Below are 15,161 nucleotides of genomic sequence, written 5' to 3'. Positions count from 1 at the left end.
AATCTCCACACCTCCACCCTCGCCCCTTAACATCTTGGCCTGTTTCCTGTCACCTAAGGGTTCAGATCACCCTTCCCCTCCTGTTCCTATTCTGTCCGGGAGGGGGGACCCGCCCTGCTGGTGCGGACCTGAGAGCTGGAGAGAGAGTAAAGGCGGAGCAGAGGGAGGAGGGTAGTTAAAAGTGTGCGGGCAGCGGCCTGGCGCCTCAGGACTCAGCCCCACATCTGGGCTCCTAACAGGTCCTCAACCCCCGTGGATTTCCTCTCTCTCTCTCTCCTTCCTACTCCCTCTCTCCCAATCTCCACTTTTTTTTTTTTTTTTTGAGAAGTTGAAATTCACCTGGAGCGCCTCTAGATTTGTTTTCCTCTGGTGTCTTTCAGGATCCTTGGGGAGACATCCAGCAAGGTGGGAAGATGCCAAAGGGAGCGGGGCAGAAGGCGGACTGTGCGCGCTCCCACGGGATGAAGCTCAGTTGGGACATCAACGACCCGCAGATGCCTCAGGTGTGTGCCACCCGGCGGGAGGGCACAGGCGCTGCTGTCCATCCAAAGGAGGGGGGCATTCAAGCCCTTGCAGAGGCTGTGGACAGAGCATACACAAACACACATGCCAAGAAACACATGGGAGTCTTCACATGTAGATGGACTCTGCAAAGGGCAGAGTTGGGTTTCTAGATGTAGCTTTGCCTAGCTCTTTCTTGTGGCCTGTCCAAAACATTGAAAGCAGTGGAAACTGTCCATCAGGCTCCACCTTCCAGTCCTCTGGGGGAGGGAGGGGGAGGGATGCCTGTTCTGCATTTTCCTTTAGCCAAGGTAGACATCAAGTGATTCTCTCCTTTTCCATTCTTTGAAATCCATGAGAAAGCTAGGGGAAAGTCTCATAGCACTGCTTCACATGCAGCAAACATGTGAGACAGGACTGTAATCTCTGTGAGGGGAGTGGTGAACTAATAGCGTGTCTCAGGCTATTTATTCAGATTCCTGGGGGTGCCATCTGGATGAAGCATGGCTCCTGGGAAACTCCAGTCCTGCCCACAAGGCCCCTGGAATCAGATTTTGGATAACTTCTGGGTTTATTTTAATGACAAGAAAATCTCTGTCCTTTTAGGGTGGATTTGTTTTATTTTGTTTTCATGAAACAAAGTGGTTTGGAGCCACATCCAGGGAATTGATGCTTTGTCTTACCGGTTTGGGGCAAAAACTGAGGAGTTACTTTAAATTAAAGTCCCGGGTGTGGTGGAGGAAGGGTGGGAGTGGCCTCCCAAGCATTTACAAAGGTGGACTTCCCACACTGCTGTGGCATGGGGGTGAGAGGCTTCTTTTTACTAAACACCTAACATGTGCCATGGAGTTGTTCAGATGGACAGCAATTCATTAGCCAAGTTGTGTAGCCTCTCAAAGAGATCAGCTCTTTGTTGGATGTGTTTTTTGTAGAAAGTTTGTTCTTATTTGTTTTAAAGTCTGCCTACTTTACCGTGAAACTGTATCGTTTTTGTGAGAGTAGGCCACAGGACAGCAAGGGCATCTCATTCTCGCTGGCTTCAGTCCACATACATTTTCATAGGAAAAAAGCTAATCTTGCATTTTAGAGCCACAGCCAAATAATGAAAATATGGCTCCCCTCACAAGCATTTTCTAGACTTCCATAAATGTGAGTAATTTTTCCTTTGGAGACTGGTTCAAAGAGGACAGTTGCACTGGACTATATAAAGAGAACTGGAAAAATTTAGGTTTCTAGCCATGTTTTGGCTAATTGAAGGAGCAAGAGCTGCACTGGCTATGTGACCTTGAGGTAGTTATTGAATTTGCCTTAGTCTCAGGCTACTTACCTGTCATCACGGGGCATAACTAGATAACAATCGTAAGCTCTCTGCCAGGTCGGCTGTGGCACTCAGCGTGTGCATGTTTGTCTGTGCCTGAGTGCATGCACTTGCACGTGCCAACACCTCAGAGCAAATGAAACCCAATCCTGGAGTCCTCCATTCTTGTTTTGACTTAAAAATACCGTCTCTGTGGCTTCGTTTTCAGTGTCACCACTTTAGTCGCTGGTGTAAGACATGGGAGCCTAGGTAGTCTGTATACAGGGCAGCACTAAAAAAATAATCTGTTCTGGCAAACTTTCACTTCGTTATTAAGGTCCTTAAATTGAAACATTCACTTTAATAAGATATTAGCATTTAGTATGAACATTGCAGTGAGGATTATAGATACTGCATTAATGTGGCTTTGTGGGCCATACTGTCTCTGTCCTAAATACTCAATTCTGCATCGTAGTGTGAAAATAGCCATAGATGATACATAGACTAATGGACATGGCCATACCCAATACAACTTTACTTATGGATACTGAAATTTGATTTTCATATAATGTTCATGTATCGAATAATATAATTTTTAAAAAATTTCCCCAACCATTAAAAAAACATAAAAACCACCCTTAGCTCATAGACTGTACTAAAACCTGTGGTAGGCTGGACTTTGCCCACAGTGCCTTCATCACAACGTCCTGGAACACCTGGAGAGCTAACTTGGGAGGAACGTCGGAAGTTGTTTCTGCCTCTGATGTTGCTCTGCGGGTCACTGCCGATGTGAACGACAGGCTTGGAATAGAGCCAGGAGTTTTGAAGAAAAAGTGCTGGATTGAAGTAAAGCTCTTTACAGTCTCAATTGCAGGCCAGTAAGAGAGCATCCCAGTCACTTTTTGCCCTGGTTCTTTGATACTTAATCTGGAAATGTTTTCAACATTTAAACACACAAAAAGTGGTATAACATGGTGACAAGGAGAAGAGGCCCCGGAGTCTAACTGCTAGAGCTCAAATCCTAGAGCCAGGTCTTACTAGCTGTGTGACTTTGGGCAAGTCAGTTCACCTCTCTGGCCCCATTTATTATTAGGTAACTTGGGGAGAATAATATTATCTATTGCCTGTATGTTATGAAGTGTAGATGAATTGATACATGTACAGCATTTAGAAGATAAGCACCATATGAACATCAATTAGCCAAGTGTTAGTAAACTGTTACAGACAGGATGAGTGGCATTGTGATGGCATGGTTTCTAGAGTTTTACAACATTTCCGAATCTAGAAGGGGGCAGTTTTTACTCTGATATGCTTGGAGAAAATTAAAAGCGCGGTGTGCTGGGTTTGGTCTTGGTGGACTTGACCGCCCTTCCTTTTGTGCGCCTGTGCAGGAGCCGGCCCACTTCGACCACTTCTGCGAGTGGCCTGACGGCTACGTGCGCTTCATCTACCGCAGCGATGAGAAGAAGGCGCAGCGCCACCTGAGCGGCTGGGCCATGCGCAACACCAACAACCACAACGGCCACATCCTCAAGAAGTCCTGCCTGGGCGTGGTGGTGTGTGCCCGGGCCTGTGCCCTGCCAGACGGCTCCCGCCTGCAGCTGCGGCCGGCCATCTGCGACAAGGCGCGGCTGAAGCAGCAGAGTGAGGCCCCGAGGCCTGGGGCGGGGCGGCCTTGCAGTAATGAGTTCCCTCCGTCCAATAATTTCCCTTTTGCTCTTTTGAAAGGGTCTGGAGTTGAGCTGTTATTGATATTCTCCCCTCTGGCTTTGCAGAGAAAGCGTGCCCCAACTGTCATTCTGCTTTGGAACTGGTTCCCTGTCGAGGGCACAGCGGATACCCAGTAACCAACTTCTGGAGGCTCGATGGCAACGCCATATTTTTCCAGGTGGTTGGGGGGACACCTCCGTTTCTGTTGCATATTTTCATCATACAGTAGAGGCCAAACCACCTGCCATGTGCCTTAGGAACTCCACCAAACCAAGTACAGCTCCGTGGCCAGAATAGGAGCTGGGTCTCCCAGGGCCTTTTCAGGCTCCTTGGATAATTAGTGTGCTCCTTCCTACTGTGTGCTCTGCAAGGGCAACAGATAGTGAGCATGTTGTAGTTAGAGTTAATTTAATATGGTGAAAGGACTGTTGGTAATCTTTTAAGGAGTCTATTCTTATTTTTTTTAAATACGTTTTTATTGATTTCAGAGAAGAAGGGAGAGGAAGAGAGAGATAGAAACATTAATGATGGGAGAGAATCATTGACTGGCTGCCTCCTGCACGCCCCCTGGGGACTGAGCCCACAACCCAGATATGTGCCCTGACCAGGAATTGAAACTGACCTCCTGGTTCATAGGTTGACACTCAACCACTGAGCCATGCCAGCTGGCAGTTGTCTATTATTGATGCTGTTGTTTTATTTTTTATTTTGTTGTTTAGAGTACAACAAATAGTAGTACATATGTCTCTTTTTTCCCCCATTGACCTTCGCCCAGCCTCCCCTACCACCTGGCACATGACCTCACCCGACCCCTAGGTATCTTAATTTTTTTGGTGCAAAGGTAAATGGGATTGTTTTTTCCATTTCTCTTTCTGTGAGTTCATTACTGTTGTATATAAAGCCCATAGACTTCTGATTGTTAATTTTGTGTCCTGCTACATTGCCAAATTCATTTATTAGATCTAGTAGTTTTTTTCATGGAGTCTTTGGGGTTTTCTATGTATAGTATCATGTCATCTGTGAATAATGACAGTTTTACTTCTTCTTTTCCTATTTGGATGCTGTTTATTTCTTCTTGTCTGGTCACTATGGCTAGTATTTCCAGTACTATGTCGAACAGGAGTGGTGAAAGTGGGCATCCTTGTCTTGTTCCTGTTCTTAGGGGAAATGGGTTTAGTTTTTGCCCATTGAGTATAATGTTAGCTGTGGGTTTGTCATATATGGCCTTTTTTATGTTGAAATTATGATCCCTCTATTCTCACTTTGCTGAGAGATTTTATCAAGAAAGGGTGTTGGATTTTGTCAAAAACTTTTTCTGCATTAATTGATATCATTATGTGATTTTTGTCTCCCAGTTTCTGTGCTATATCACATTTATTGATTTGTAGGTATTGTACTATCCTTGCATTCCCAGAATAAATCCCATTTGGTCATGGTGTATGATTTTTCTAATGTAATGCTGAATCAGATTTGCTAGAATTTTGTTGAGGATTTTAGCATCTATGTTCATCAAGGATATCGGCCTTTAGTTCTCTGTGTGTGTGTGGTCTCTTTATCTGGTTTTGGGAGTAGGGTAATACTGGCTTCATAGAAGGAGCTTGGAAGTGTTCCTTCCTCTTGAATTTTTTGGGATAGTCTGAGGAAGATAGGTTTTAGTTCTTCTTTGAATGCTTGGTAGAACTCCCTGTAGTTATTGGCTTATTAAGGTTATTTTTATTCTTCTTGGTTAAGTTTTGGGAGCTAGTATTTTTCTAAGATTATGTCCATTTCATCAAGGTTGTCCATTTTTTTGGAATAGAGTTGTTCATAGTATTTTTTTCATAATTGTTTGTATTTCTGTGGGATTGGTTGTTACTTCACCTCTTTCATTTCTGATTTTGTTTATTTGGGTCCTCCCTCTTTGCTTCTTGATGAGCCGAACTAGAGGTTCATCAATCTTGTTTACCCTTTCAAAGAACCAGCTCTTGGTTTTGTTGATCTTTTGTATTCAGTTTGTGTGTGTGTGTGTGTGTGTGTGTGTGTGTGTGTGTGTTTGTTTTTGGTCTCTACGCCATTTATCTCCACTCTGATCTTTATTATTTCCTTCCTTCTGCTTATGCTGGGCTTCTCTTGTTGCTCTCTTTCTAACTCTTTGAATTGTAGGGTTAGATAATTTATTACTGTTGTTTATTGTTTTTTGAGATAGGCCTGTAGAGCTATGAACTTCCCTCTCAAAACTGCTTTCATTAGATTTTGGATTGTTGTTATGATGCTTTTTATTTTTTCTTTGATCTCTCTGGTAACCCAATCATTGTTTAATAGCATGCTATTTAGCCTCCAGTTGTTTGACTTTTTTTTTTGTATTTGATTTCTAGTTTTATGCCATTGTGATCTGAGAAGATACTTGATATGATTTCTATCTTCTTGAATTTGAAGAGACTTTGCCTGTGTCCCAACATATGGTCTATCTTTGAAAATGGCCCATGTGCACTTGAGAAGAATGTATATTCTGTGGCTTTGAGGTGGAATGTTCTGAAGATGTCAATTAATTCCATCTGATCTAGTGTGTCATTTAGGATTGATATTTCTTTGCTGATTTTTTGTTTAGAGGATTTGGCCAGTGGTGTTAGTGGGGTATTAAAGTCCCCTTCTATGACTGTATTTTTGTCAATCTCTCCCTTGATATCCTCCAAAAGTTTTTTTTTTAATGTATTTGGGTGCTCCTGTATTGGGTGCATATATGTTTTCTAGAGTATATCTTCTTGCTCTATTGCTCTCTTTAGTATTATGAAGTGGCCTTCCTTATCTTTTGTTATGTCCTTCACTCTGAGATCTAATTTATCAGATATAAGTATTGCTACCCCAGTTTTTTTGTTTGTTTTTTTTTCCCATTCGCCTGAAATACCTTTTCCCATCTCTTCACCCTCAATCTGTGTGAGTCCTTTTTTCTGATGTGGGTTTCCTATAGACAGCAGATATATGGTTCATGTTTTCTTATACACTCAGCTACCCTATGTCTTTTGAGTGGGGCATTTAATCCATTTACATTTAAAGTTATTATTGATAGGAAGTTTTCTGTCATTATTTCTTCAAACAGGTTTTCTATCAGTTTCTTTTCCTTCTGGCATCCCTATAATGCAGATGTTGTTTCGTTTCATGTTGCCCAAAGTTCCCTTAGGGTCTCCTCCTATTTTTAAGTTCTTTTGCTTGGGTATTTTTTCCTACCTTGTCTTCTAACTCCCTGATGTGGTCCTCTACTTCTTCTAGTTTACTGTTGATGCTTTCTATTTAATTCTTTATTGCAGTGATGTCATTTTTCATTTCTTCTTGGTTCTTCTTCATTTCCTCTTTTTCTTACATATATTGTTGAATTTGTCTTCCAACCTTTTCAGCGACCTTGTGACCATTTCTCTGAATTCTTTCTATGACAAATTGCTTGCCTCCGTTTTGTTTACTTCCTTTTCTGGTAATGCCTTCTTTTCTTTTGTATGCGAGTTGTTTCTTTATCTCCCCGTGATCTCTCCTCTCAATTGGCTAGTTATGTAGTTCTCTCTCTCCTACATTGACTTTCTCTGGGCGTAATCTGACCTTTCCATGAGAATTTGCAAAACTCGACCAAATCCGCATATTCATAGTGCTTTAGGCCCAGTTTTTGTGGGTTCATAGCTGGTCCCTGGGTGTTGTGGTTGTAGAGTCCCAGGAGTTATTTGATTCTTCCTGGTTAAAGGTAAAGCTAAGCTTCTGATCACAGTCCCTCTCCCCTTCAAGATGGCTCAGTCTCTGCGGCAGAGCTGGTCTCTTTGGGAGAGATTTCAGCAGCAGTTGAGGTTGCCTGGTCAGGGGAGCCTGGTCTGGCAGTCCCCAACAGTCCCTTGGAATATAGCTGCCCCTCACTCACTAATAGAAACTTCCCATACATCCAAACATCTCTCTTTTTGTTCTCTCACTCACACACTATCTTGTAGCCTGCCTTCCTATCGGCAGCCATCTTCGATCTTGATGCTGTTTCATTAGTTCAAGACATTATTTTCCTGTCAGTTTGACAAAACAGACATGAACTTGAGATCTTGGGAAAGACATAATTTTTACTAATATTTCCAGTTTCCTTCCCCATTAATGCAGGCCAAGGGGGTTCATGATCACCCAAGACCAGAGAGTAAATCAGAGACAGAAACTAGAAGAAGTGCCATCAAGAGACAAATGGCCTGTTCTTATCAAACCCAGAGAAAGAGAATTCGAGAACTGGAGGTAAGGGGGAGCTGACATTACTTTGTGGTCTGTGTTTATTTTCATCACAACATATACTGGTAATTATGTAAAATGTTAAGGTCAGACATTAATTTAAAAGGTTTGATTATCTGTGAAAATTGTGTATCTCCAACAAAATGTCATTGAATTAACATTTTGGATAGTGTTCCCAATTTAATCTCTTCTCTTAAAAAAAAAAAAAAAAAGCCAACTATCTACAAAGTCAATAATATAGTGAGTATGCTGACTTCCTGATACAAGGACACCTATATGATGGTATATGTGCATACCAACAATGAGTTCACATGCATCCTTAAGAGAGTCCTTTACATTATTTACGTAGAACAGATAGAATTTGGTTGGCCACCTAACCCAGTTTGGCTTTTCAACCAAAGCATGCCAAGCAGCAGAGTAAGGATTAGTCTGAGGATAAGAGAAACAGGCATTGTTTGAGCTCTTTCTATGTGCTAGGTACATAAGGTCTAAAGTTTCACACATGAGACATTCACAGAATCCTGAAGAGGAGGTTACTATTATTGAGCCTCATTTTAAAAATTAGGAATCTAAAATTCACAGAGATTAAGTAACTTGTTCAATTAATGAGAAACAGAATCGAGATTTGAATCCTGATCTGTGTCAGGTTCTAGAATCTCCACAAACATAGTATAGAGGAGAACAGGGCCATCTGCCACTCAGACCCACTCTTGCCTGGCTACTGTGGACCCCCCGTATAGCCATGTGGTATTCACACCTGAGCAAGCTCCAGCTCTGCAACCCCTTAACCAGGAGCCCAATTCATGTCCTAAGCTATGAAGTACTCACAACACAGAACCCACCAATTGGAAGTGTATATATTTTATAGAGAAAGGGGAAGGAGAGAGATAGAAACATTAATCATGAAAGAAAATCATTGATTGACTGCCTCCTGCATGCCCCTTACTGGGATTGAGCCTGAAAACCAGGCATGTGCCCTGATTGGGAATCGAACCATGACCTCCTGGTTCATAGGTCAATGCTCCAACACTGAGCTGCACAGGCTGGGTGGAAGTTGATTTTTGGTTGGTTGGTTCGTTGGCTACTATTACATGTGAGAGTTGCATTTTATTTATAAATAAAAATGTATATCCTTTTAGGCAGGAGAGGATCAAGACACCAATGGACATTTCAACAATATACCTCCCCTGGGAAATCCAGAAGAATTTGATATAATCGCTGACAATGGCTTTCCTATTCTAGGGCAGTCTTGCTTTTCCTTCCAAAACTCTGACGCTCATAAAGCTGCCTATGACCTAGCCACCTTTCAAGGAGACATAATGCCACCCTTTCAGAAATATCCAAACCCAAGAATCTATTTGCCTAGGTCTCCTTGCAGCTATGAATTGGCAGGTCCTGGTTATATAAATTCGAATGCATATTCCACCCTGTATAAAGATTCTAGCAGCAACACTAATGACACAGACTGGATCCACTTGAATGCACTACAGTATAACGTCAAGTCATACAGCAGCTTCCAGAGCAGCTGTGATTTCACCAGTAAACAATATGGTTGGAAACCAGCTCTTGGAAAACCTGGCCTTGGGGAGAGGACTGACCCTGGACAGTTCCAGGCCATGGCCACTCGCCCCTCTTATAACACAGAGCTTCCCGGTAGATACCTCACCACACCCCCACCAGGTGCTCCAGCCCTCCAGACGGTGATCACTACCACCACCAAAGTGTCCTACCAGGCTTACCAGCCGCCAGCTCTGAAATACTGTGACAACGTGCGGGAAGCTAGGAGTCTTCTGGGCGGTAACTATGCTTCTGAAAACACTCCGATGCCCATCTATCCAGAAGCCATGGACCTTCCAGTTACGGTCACTAGGGCAGCCTCTCCATCAATGTCACTTCCCTTGAAAATTCCAGGAGATTGCAGGGCCATCAGACCCACTGTGGCTTTTCCTCAGGAGCCAGCTCCTTCCAGGACAGACCGAGCAGAGACCTGGGGTGTGTGTGCATCAGGACTGGGGTCTAGAATCAGTTATTCAGACAGAGTTAGTCCATTCTTTAGCTATGACAATGAGGACTTTTAAACAGCAAACCTGCTCACAACATAATATTGGTGGCCATGCTGGCAATGGAACAGGAAATGGCAACTCTCTCATGTTGAGTTGGAAAATTTTTGTAATACAACATTTTTAAACCCACTATACTACACAGAATAAGGTCTGGAATGTGACTTTGTTAAATGAACAAATGAGCAAACGAAGATTGACTACAAGTTAAACCTGGTTCTCATTCTAAGATTTTTTCCCATTAGACCGTATTAGAGGATCTTTATTTGGCACTTTGAGGTTGTCAAACAGCTTCAGGAAGAAATATTTACAATCTTATCTCTGGAGTCACTTCTCAGGATTTTTATTTAGTATTTAAAACCTGTTAAAATAGTTTCAGGTAGTAATTTTGATAACTTTACCTCCAAATTTTTTGTCTATAGCTTTTTAAAATATTTACACTATTGCAATGATAAAATGCAGTTATTTTTTAATATAATTTGTTTTCCTTTGTCAGCTGAATAGCTTTTATTAGCATTAACAAATGTCTTCATAACAGAGACAGCCTAATGATGATGTGTAGTTAATGGATTATTATTATACTATTAATATAATATACTAATTACTAGAGCCCCAGTGCATGAAAATTCATGCACTGGAGGGGGGTCCCTAGCCCCGCTTGCTCCCTCTCACAGTCTGGGAGCCCTTAGCAGCAGGAGGCAACCTGGCAATCAGGGGAAGATGATGCTCCCATCACACCTCTGCTGTTGCCACTGCCAGCAGCACAGGATTGGCCGGCCCTGGTTACCTGAGCCTCTGGTGACCCTAAGAGGCTGGGTAGCCTCCATCTGAGACTTTCCTGCACCTCAGGCCAGCCCTTGGTGGCTGGGAGGCTAAGGGCAGGTCCAGCCGCACCATGCATCTACTGCACCTACCTCCTCTCCCCACCTCTGGCTGAGCTGAAAGGAATGGGAGACTCTGGTATCAGCAGGTGCAAAGAGCAGCTGGACCTGCCCTCAGGCTGCTCTGTGCACTGCTACCCGCTCCCCAAGTGGGGTTGAAAGGACTGGGGGACTCTGGCAGGGCTGAGGGGACTGGGCACTGTGATCTTGTGGCTATGGGCGCCGCCATCTTTGTGACAGTGTGATGGTTAATTTGAATATTCCCTCTTTAATAGATAGGATTAATTATACTAATTATAGTTGTTCTGGTTAGGTTTTAAAATTAGAATTGAGATATTTTAGTAAAAAATAGCTTATTCCTTTGTTATTTCTCATAAATGTAATTGATTATGTTGTTAAATTAAATGTAATAAAGAAGCTTTAGAGTAATGTAGCTGATTCTTAAGTTATTTCAAAACAAATAGAAAAAAAATATTGTTCAGATTATGACCTGAAAAACAGTTGCAACCCAAGTACATGCCCTTGACTGGAAATCAAACCTGAGACCTTTCAGTGCACCGGCCGATCCTCTAACCCAGGGGTCCTCAAACTTTTTAAAGTGGGGGCCAGATCACGGTCCCTCAGAGAGCTGGAGGGCCGGACTATATGAACTACTAATTCCTACTGTAACACCTTGGCTGCGCTCACTGCCCAAAAAACCTGGCGGGCCGGATCAGACTCCTCTGCGGGCCGCATGTGGCCCGCGGGCCGTAGTTTGAAGACCCCTGCTCTAACCTCTGAGCCACACCAGCCAGGACATTATTTATATTCTTATAACTAGGAAATATTAGTAAGGAATGTAATTTAATGTCCTAATTTTCTCCACCTCTGCTCTCTGTCTTTCCCCCAGCAAAAAATCTTTCTGCCTAATTCCCTCTAACACAGCAGTAGATATTTGAGGCAGAAACAAATCAAATGTTCTTCAAGATGCTGTTAGGAACCTAAAATTTTGCAGAAGTCCTCAAAACTTAAAAAAAAAAAAATCCCACCCAATAGTAATTAATATAAACCTTATAAGTTGTTTTTTGTTTTGTTTTGTTTTGTTTTGTTTTGTCTTTTCGTTTTTGATATTTAAAGTCAGAGAAATGGCTGCTTGGAAACTTGGCTTCCAATAAATGTCTTTCATCAAGAAATTCACTCCTATCATTCTGCTGTCTTCCACTGGCTATCCACTGGGCACCCCTGCCAGATGGTTCGCACCATCCTCTGCTGAAGCTGAGGCACTTGAGACCTTGTGTTGAAACAGAGAAGGGAGAGCCCTGAAGGCTTGCCTAGGTTCAGTCTGGAAGTAGAGAGCCTCCTGTGTGGGCCTTGGTGAGACAGACATCAAGCCTGCTTCTGTGTGTCAGTGCCTTACCTGGCTTCAGTGAAATGGTGCTCCTCTGCTTCCAGGTGAACAGGATGTGTCCGGAGCATCTTGTAGCGCTGGAAAGGAAGGGGGTGCTAAACAAACAAATAAAACCAACAACATCAAACCCCACAGTGACAGAGGTCATGTCAAAAGGAAACAGAAGTTATATGAAAGAACTCCCAAAGGCCAAAGCTGGAACAAGCTAAGAAAAACATTGTATTGGATTATAAACCAAGATATAAAATAAATCCATGAGTCCATCCCTATATAAGTACACTAGAGGCTCAGCGCACACAAAATTGTGCACAGTTAGGGTCCCTAGGCCTACCCTGGCCTCTGTGCTGGCCTCTGCCACCCTGCAATACTACGTGAAGCTCCCGACCCCAACCCCGGGACACTTTGCAATGCTCGCGGCCCCTCGACTGCTCCGAAAGGCTCCCCCCACACCGACACTGCTCCACGAAGCTCCCCCCACCCCTTGACTGCTCTGTGAAACTTCTCCCACCCTGCAACTACTCTGCGAGGCTCCTCCACCCCGCCACTGCTCCCTGAAACTCCCCGCCCCACAACTGCTCCCTGAAACTAGCTGCCACCTGGTAACTGCTTCACTAAGCTCACTGTCACCCCATGAAGCAGCCCACCACCACTGCCGCCACTTAACTGTCCTCAATCCTGCTTGCCGCCAACCCCCCTCATGGAGGGCGGCTCAGGGGGCCAGAGGGGGGGGGACCGAGAGGTGTTCCATGCACTTCATGGTGACCAGTCATCCATTCCGTCTTGATGGCACCTGGCTCTTTCTTTATATATAAGTGAACTCTGCACTATCTTCTCAATTATTTTGTAAATCTAAAACTGCTCTAAAAAAATAGTCTATTTAAAGTACAACATAAATATTATATCTTCCTGGGTCCCATCTTTGTCAGCAGGATCCCATACACAAAAGAATAATAGAGCAGCACCTTTCACTAGAAGGGCAAACATGTCTTTGTTTGTGTGTCTAAAACCTTGCTATATCCTGCATCCACATGTTTGAAGGCATTTTCTTATATTGGATTTTAATCATATTAGTGCATTGAACCAAACTTAGCAAGATGAAATCTAATGGGATAAATGAGGGAGAATAGAAAAATATTTTGTACAGAATAATTCCAAATGATTGATGTGGAATACCCCATCTTCAAGGGATGGAGCATAATTCCCCCCCTCCTTATGTTGGGCTGTGTACAGCAATTTCCTTCCAGAGCACTGTATGGAAAGGGAAAAAAGAGTAACTTTATAGTAGAAAATCTGACAAACACCACTCAGCCAGGTGATCAAGGTCAACATCAGTGATAAGTTACACTGATAGAATGTACCCTTGATATCATGTGATGAAATGGCACTTCGCCTCTGTGCTTTTTCTCCCCGCAAAACCAGAATCCTAACCTACACAGAGTAAAACATCAAATGAACCCCAGTTGAGGACCATTCTACAGAAGAGTATTCCTCAAAACTGTCAGGATCATCAAAACAAGGAAAGCCTGAGAAGCTTACAGTGTAGAGAACCCTAAAGTAAGGTGACCAGACGTCCCGCTTTTAGCGGGACAGTCCTGATTTTTACAGTTTGTCCCATGTCCCGCGGCTTTTTAAAAGTCCCGATCAAAAATCATTAAAAATCGGGACTCTCCCGCCAAAAGCGGGACGTCTGGTCACCTTACCCTAAAAAAGGCTGACCTGAAAACCACATGTAATGTGGTATCCAGGGTGGAATCCTGGGAAAGAAAAAGGACAGTAAGTAAAAACTGAGGAAGTCAGGATAAAATAAGAACTTTAATAATAATGTGCTCTGTGAAGATCAGGTAAGCAGTTCCTTTTGAGGATGGTTAAAGGCTGTATTTCTTCTCCTCAGAGTACCTAAAATGTCTCCTTATTCAAGGGTTCTAAATACCTTGAAAGATTTGCATGGGAAATATGTGCTTTACAATCTGAGATAATTAAGGATGAAGGTGAACCAGGAAACAGGATGTTAAGAAGTTTCCTTAAAATCAACCTATTTAAGGTGCAAATGTGAATACTGGGGAAAATAATGCATCCAGTTAAGCAAAAGCATTTTGTTATCATAGAACCTTTTCCCTGGACCTTAGAATTCTTGAAGCCAGCTAAGCCCTCTCAAAATGGCACTAGTACATCCTTAGGAGGAAGATAAAAGGTGACACTCCAACACTTCATGTGGGGCACAGCTACAGAGTCTGGACAGGTTCAAGCCTTGGACCGATGAGGAGGCACAGTCCTCTCGTGGCCACATGCAAGTCCCAGAGTGGACGGCAGAGCCCTCCCAGCACAATTACAGCCAATAGCTGTCGTAAGTGTGAACCTATGGTCTGAACACGTGGCCCCACGTGCCTAAGAGATATAGGCTGCAAGTAAGCAAAGCTTGATCAGGTGCATGTAATTGAGTAGGGTCGAAACCCACGAAAATGTTGTAAACATCTTTTTTTTTTTTAATATATTTTATTGATTTTGTACAGAGAGGAAGGGAGAGAGATAGAGAGTTAAAAACATCGATGAGAGAGAGTCATCGATCAGCTGCCTCTTGCACACCCCCTACTGGGGATATGCCCGCAACCAAGGTACATGCCCTTGACCGGAATCGAACCCGGGTCCCTTCAGTCCCCAAGCCGACGCTCTATCCCTTGAGCCAAACCGGTTTCGGCTGTTGTAAACATCTTGACCACGCCCTTACTTTGCCTCGTGGCATCTGCTATAAAATAAAGACATGGCCTGTGGGCGTCAGTGCTGCTGGCTCCCCATCAGGAAAGCAGCATCCCAGGGAGTCCCAGCTTTCATTCTCTTGTTTGTCTTTTCTCATCCTTCATCGCCCCCACTTGGGTTCTCTGAACCTGGCTGAGCATGCAGCACATAAGGCGCCTTAGGGCTGAGTATGCCATGGCCGTGCAGGCTCCCCACAGCTTCAAATACCGACTTCCATCACACATCACTTGTTTTGTATTCTTTCAGAATTTGTTCAGAACAAAAGTTAAAAATCAGGCTTACAAACTGCCTATCCATTAACACACAGCTTAGAATACCGATTTAATTTATTTGGACAAATTTTAACTAGC

At 43.3% G+C, this 15,161-nt stretch overlaps 1 protein-coding gene across 1 annotated transcript; it reads left to right on the top strand.

Annotated features, from left to right (window-relative positions):
- Positions 1-413: 413 nt before the first annotated feature.
- Positions 414-9,807, top strand: GCM2 (glial cells missing transcription factor 2; the record flags this gene model as incomplete). Its single annotated transcript, XM_084875208.1, has 5 exons — positions 414-503; positions 3,190-3,442; positions 3,574-3,686; positions 7,610-7,735; positions 8,869-9,807. The coding sequence occupies 5 exons, from the start codon at positions 414-416 to the stop codon at positions 9,805-9,807; spliced, it is 1,521 nt and encodes a 506-aa protein (XP_084731334.1).
- Positions 9,808-15,161: the final 5,354 nt, after the last annotated feature.

The sequence above is a fragment of the Pipistrellus hanaki genome, assembly GCF_964339955.1.
Source record: "Pipistrellus hanaki genome assembly, chromosome: 2".
Lineage (NCBI taxonomy): Eukaryota > Metazoa > Chordata > Mammalia > Chiroptera > Vespertilionidae > Pipistrellus > Pipistrellus hanaki.
This window is presented reverse-complemented; position numbering and strand designations above follow the sequence as displayed.